Source organism: Lipophrys pholis, assembly GCF_963383615.2.
Source record: "Lipophrys pholis genome assembly, chromosome: 22".
Taxonomy (NCBI): Eukaryota; Metazoa; Chordata; class Actinopteri; order Blenniiformes; family Blenniidae; genus Lipophrys; species Lipophrys pholis.
The window spans coordinates 10,018,199-10,024,198 of NC_137644.1; the positions used below are offsets into that span (position 1 = coordinate 10,018,199).

A 6,000-nucleotide genomic window follows, 5' to 3' on the forward strand; every position below is an offset into this window, starting at 1 on the left:
TGTAATACAGGCAGTATTGTAGTAGTGGGCATGGATGGAGAAGTTAGTGTAAATATAGTAACACACCATTGCGTTACATCCATATGAAGACGTTGTTCTTCAGGTGCATCATCGTCATTTTCATCTCGCTCCGCCGGGTCCGACTCTGGCTCCAACATGTATGGCTGGATGGACCAATCTTCCGTTGTTGACATTTTGTAAATAATGTGTGAATATAAAGTTTCTGCGCCGCTAGATAATTGTATCTGTTCTATCAAACTACAAAGATGGCCGAACAGGGTGACGTTGAACCGAGTGTCACCTCTGCAACCTGGAGAGGAGGCGGGGTATGAAGTGTCTCATTTGCATTTGAAGAGACCGCCCCAAAACGAGTTGCTCTCAGAAGCACATCAGAAAAGGGGTTGAAAAGGGGCCTGTGGAGCTCTAATAATGAGGAATTCAGACCCAAGCATTGCAGTTTCGCTTTATATAGACCACAACTGTATGATTTATATGTAAAAAGGAAGGATTTAAAAGCATGATATGTCTCCTTTAAGAGTCCACGGTTGTTCTGCAGGCGTGAGGAGCAGAACAAGACACCACCAAAGCTTTCCAGCTTCATGTTCTGCCTCACTCAAACCCGCTGGAAAATCCACTCCTCCAGCTTCACCTCCAAAACCGTTCTCAAGCCCGGTTTACATTTCAAGTGAAAACGCATCATACTTACATTTACGCGGCAACATTTGGAAAACGATATTTAAATGGGAGCTTGCAGAAGCGCTGAAATGTGCGGCTGCAGCAGAGATCAATAAGCTTTGAATATTAACAACGGCAGTAAAGTTACACTTTCCCCACAGGGATGGAGTGAAAGCATTTTCAAAAAGTTCCGCTTTGGGAGCAGTTTTCAAAACGTTGCCCAAAAAGCAAAGGAAGTTTTCCATTTCCGTCAAAATCCCAAAACCAAATATCCAAGTTTTAATCCTACAATCTGGAATAACCTACAAAAGAATCAACGTTCAACATCTTCAGTGATATACATGACAGTCAATACCTTCTAACATTTTTATGTTCGTAGTGATGAAGGAACAAAAATGTTTCATGGACGCGTTACAAGGATAATTTGATAAGATTGAAGCGAACAGGTTGAGTTTAATAGTTTTTTCTTTTTAATAGTGTGTCTGAATGAGTGATGGTATCTGCTGCAGGTCCTCCACCCTCACGGTTCACCTGCTTGGAGAACCTGAACACATTGATTAGTGCTGACTCGGTGAACCGAGCCATGTTCCTCTGTAACGAGAACAACTCGCTGCACCTTATCATGTGTTCATTAACGTGAAGCGATACGGAGCTGAAAATAGCCCCCCCATCGGCATCAGAACACGCAGACCGGGTTACAACCTGCCTTCTATCTGAGCCGATAACAATCCCTCAGTCTTGTCTGGCAGGGTTCAGCCTGACTGGCCTGCAGCAGCACCGGGCGCGGCGGATAAACGTGACCTCCGTGCAGCCGAGAGTTAGTCCACGTCTCAGGTTCAGCTGCGGGTCACGTGATTTAATAATACATGTGTGTTTGTGCTGGTCTGCAGGGTCACACGGCTGTAACTGGAGACACCCACACACACAAACACACACACACACACAGAAAGGAAGAAACAACAGATCCATATTGAATTACAATTCTGTCACATAAGTTTCAGAGATTTTCTGTCTGTTTTCCTCCTGCAGAGTTGCTGGTCTGAACTGACTGCACATTTACTGTTTTCAGGCACTAACAAAGAATAATACAGACTGATGAAGCACAAATTACCACAACTTTCATTCTCACGCACACAGAGACAAAACCCTCCAACCAGCCGCAGCAGCAGTGTTCAGCACCACGGACAGCGACACGCTGAAAACTGCCACAGCAATCACGTTCCCACACATGGACTCACTCGGGAATCGAACAAGGATTCATTGCAAGTAGACAAAACACGACACGTGTGCACACGACCTCAGCTGCATTGACTCTTCTGCCTCTTCTGCTCCAGTATTCAAAGCGTCAACTTGGAACGTTACCAGATGGGAGCGGAGCATTGCAATAACAACCAAATAACAGCCCATACGTTCGCCGACACGCTGATTGACAACTTTTTTTTCTTTGGAACCAACAGATTGCCTTGAATAAATATTGCAGACCCCATTTGTGAGCCCTGATTGGCTAAATTGTCACAGTGAAGAACAACAATGGCGGACACACCCACTCCCACCAACATACAAGAGAAGGAGCCTTTGGAATTAAAAAGCAAGGGGCATTTTCTTGATTGTGAAAAATGGAAACTGGCATTTTTTTGAAGTGTGGAAATGGAAGTCACCCCTTAATAAGCTCAAATTAAATAATCTTCTTTACATTTACTGCTGGTTTTGTAGTTATGAAACTACCAATGCTCTGCTAATGACCCCAAGGAAACCCTTTTGTTTAGGCCACAACAGTGTGATGGTGAAAAAAGCACTCGGCGCACAAAAGCGTTTGTGTTGCAGACTTTCCTCAGTTCATAAATCAATTCCAGCTTTTGGGCCACGTTTACACAGACAAAAACTGGATATTTCCCCCTCTGCATTTTGAAAAGTAACATTGTTCACACCAGATCGTTGAAAAGTCTCGAGCATTTGTGAGTGTAAACGCAAACAAGCAAAAAGCGTTTACACAAATGTAAAAACAAGCAGTATTGTCACACAAGCATCGTCATTACAGTGGCCAGACTGTAATCACAGGTCACACACATACGATGCCGACGATGCTTCTGTTGGAAACTGTGACGTTAAACTCCGTCACCCGCTGGGTTTCTACATGCAAGGGTTTGCAACTTTTGCAAGTTTTTCCAAATCTCCACTTTGGAGTTTTCAGATACAATCATTTTCAGTGACTTGTAGCTTCATTCACATATAAACGGCCCGAACATATAAAAAAGTTAACTGGTTTTGCTACGTGTAAAACTGGCCCTTCGAGTGCGAAGCTACAACTTTAACGGCCTTCAGATGAGGGAAATTTTCCAATTTCCTCCCAAACACATCATACAACAGTGAAGCCAACCAAGCCAGAGCGCTAAAGGAAAAACCAACTGACACTCGACTCCGCCCATTTTTGGGAGCGAAGCCCCGCCCGTTTTACGCACTCGCTCGGCATCACCTACCCCAGCGTTGTCATGGTGACGATGGTGTACCAGAAGGCTGCAGGGATGGAGGTGAACTTGCTGGCGCTGGATCCCTTCTCTGCGTAGAACATGACTGTGGCGAAGATGATAATGGCCATGGTGAGCGAGAAGAGGAGGAAGCCGAGCTCCGAGGCACAGCTCTTCAGCGTGTAGCCCAGGATGCGAAGTCCAGCAGAGTGCCGCGAGAACTTGAAGATGCGGAAGACCCTGAAGACGCGCAGCGTGACGAAGGCGCCGCTCACGTCCTCGTTGTCGGTCATGACCAGGCCGATGTAGTAGGGCATGATGGCCACCACGTCGATGACACTCATTACGCTCTTGACGAACTTGTAACGGCTCGGCGCGGCCATTAGGCGCAGCAGGTACTCCACCGTGAAGATCATGACGCACGCCGTGTCCAGGCAGAAGAAGGCCAGCGCGTAACGCTCCCCGCACGACATCTCCTTCGCCCGGCTGTGAGCGGAGGCGCACGGCACTGTCTCCGCCACGTTGGCGAGCACCGACACCGCGATGAAGAAGCCGGTCACGTAGTAGAAGACCAGCGCCATGGTGGAGGTGTGCGGGTTCTCGAAGGCGCGCCACATGGTCTCGCGGAAGCTCATGTCCGGGGGGACCTGCTCACTGGCCGGGTCGGCCTCCTCGTCGTCCTGGATGCGCTCCTGGTTCTCCCGCCGCCGGTCCTTGTACTCCTCATAGCAGCAGTCCCCGATGATCTCCGGGATGATGCCGAAGAAGGCCAGCTCCTCGTCGTACGCGGAGATGCACTCCTGCCGCGGGAAGTGCAGCTTTCCCGTGCGGTAAAAGTTGAGGATGTGCCTGAAGATGTCCGGGTCGCGGTCGAAAAAAAACTCGTTGGTTTCCTCGTGGAAGAAGAAGTCGCGCTCGGTGCTGCCCAGCAGGGTGTCCGGGTACCGCTCCAGCGTGTCCCGCCACGTCTGGAACCTGGTGCCGCTCACGTTGAGCACGATCAGCCCGTCCTGCGTGCGCTTCTTCTCTTTCGGGGGCACCGGCATGGGCGTGCTGGCCACTGGCATCCAGCCGATGGCCGCCGCGCGGGCGAAAGGCAGCCATGCCGCTACTCCCGCTGCCATGCTGCCGCTGCTGGCGGGGTACCTATGCAGAGGTTCGGCTTACAGGGGAGGTGCAGGAGGAGGTTTAAGGAATCCGAGAGGACATCCAGGGAGAGCGCAGAGCGCGCAGCAACAGCTTGATAGAACAGTTTATCCAGAGAATGTTAGATTTTACGCACCACAAGGACGCGTAAAAGCGCAAGGGAACAAATCCAAACGTGCTCAGTTTGTCAAACTCTCCTCCAGCGACGCGAAACTCCGCAGAGCTCCACTCTGTACATTTTAAACCTGCACGAAGAACCACGAATTCTCTTTTCCAGCAGCAACAAGTCTCAAGGGAACTGGCGCTCCGCTCCCGGACCCGGAGCTGCCGCCGCAGGCATGCCCCGCACCGGGTCTTCTGCTGGAGTGTCCCGCAGTGTTCCCCCCCCCCCCACCCCCGGCAAAAAATACTCAAACTGTGATGAAGCGGCGCCGTTCCGATAACAGCTGCGGGGAGGCGAACCGAGCTGAACCGAGCCAGCGGCGCGTAACGCGGTGCTCTGCGGGGGGGAGTCACGGCCACCGCGGCTCGTCCTCCCGTCACACAGGTGCTGCTCAAACAGACGCGGAAACCCTCTCTCCTCCTCCTCCCTCACTCCTCCTCTTCCCCCTCCTCCCTTTTCAGATGGGGGCGTGTCACTGGAGAAGCCCCTCAGTTCCCCCACTGAGTCTCTGCCGTTTTACGCGCCGGGAGGCTCGCGTTCAGAGGCATAAACCCGCCGCACGTCACACGTTAGCGGGCTCTTTTGCTGTTGTGACACAGGGTGCGTTTGGTGATCGTCAGCCCCCTCTCCGGGCGGTGACAGCAGGCGCATTCTGCGCGCGCGCCCGACAGGTGGAGCAGATTGGGATTTTTTTTTTTTTTCGTCTCCGGGAGCGCGCAACGGGGGGCAGCGCTGCAGCAACACGTTTCCACTTGAATTTAACCGGATTCCTTACATTTAACACAAAACACAGAGAAACCAAACACACGCTACATGAATGAATTCCTATCAGCTCATTTTATGTCCGACTTGTGCTAACTAAATACACTTAACATTAAAAAGCAGTTGATAAAAATACGACGAAATAAAATATTTGCAATTGGAGAAAAAAGCTTTGTGCTTTGGTCGCAATTAATACGTTCTTTGCGTTTTTATATCACCAGACATGACTATAAATGGATAAAAACGTTAAAAGAAAATTTAAGAGACAGATATTAGTTCACCAATCACTTAAAAACCCTCAGATTGAGTCGTATAAAGCCCGTGGACCTGCTGAAGACAAAAATTATTCTCACCAACATACAAAAGCAGGAGCCTAAATAAAGACACTGTTTTCCAGGTTTAAAGCCTCTAATTACATTTACCCAAAAGAGTTGCAAAATTTAACTAAAACAGCACAACAAAAATGTAAGGACGTGGAACTGATGGGTGCTAAAACACAAAATTTCGATCAAATGACCCAAAACAATATAAACAAGTTGGAGCCAAAACTTTTTTCACTCCCATCAGAGATCAGAGAACCCCGTGATCTCTGGAGACCCTCAGGCGGATCAGGAATTGTTGATCTATAGCCTACCAAATAAGGCCTATAACAGGAAACCAGTCTTCATTTGAATCCCGCCCAAACAAAGTAATTAAAACGATTCTAAATTTAGACACTAATTCTTCAGAGTCCGCCCTGCTGGTGTCCCTCATAAACATGTTAAAATCATCATTTCATCCACCAACCCT

General features: G+C 49.0%; 1 protein-coding gene across 1 annotated transcript in view; it reads right to left on the reverse strand.

Annotated features, from left to right (window-relative positions):
- kcnd2 (potassium voltage-gated channel, Shal-related subfamily, member 2) overlaps nucleotides 1–4,264 on the reverse strand; it is a gene marked incomplete at its 5' end in the record, with an annotated part of 50,620 nt that extends 46,356 nt beyond the window's left edge. Inside the window, 1 exon segment of the mRNA XM_080491683.1 lies at nucleotides 3,153–4,264. Within this exon segment, the coding sequence (XP_080347809.1) occupies nucleotides 3,153–4,264 (1,112 nt within the window).
- Between the last annotated feature and the right edge of the window lie 1,736 nt (nucleotides 4,265–6,000).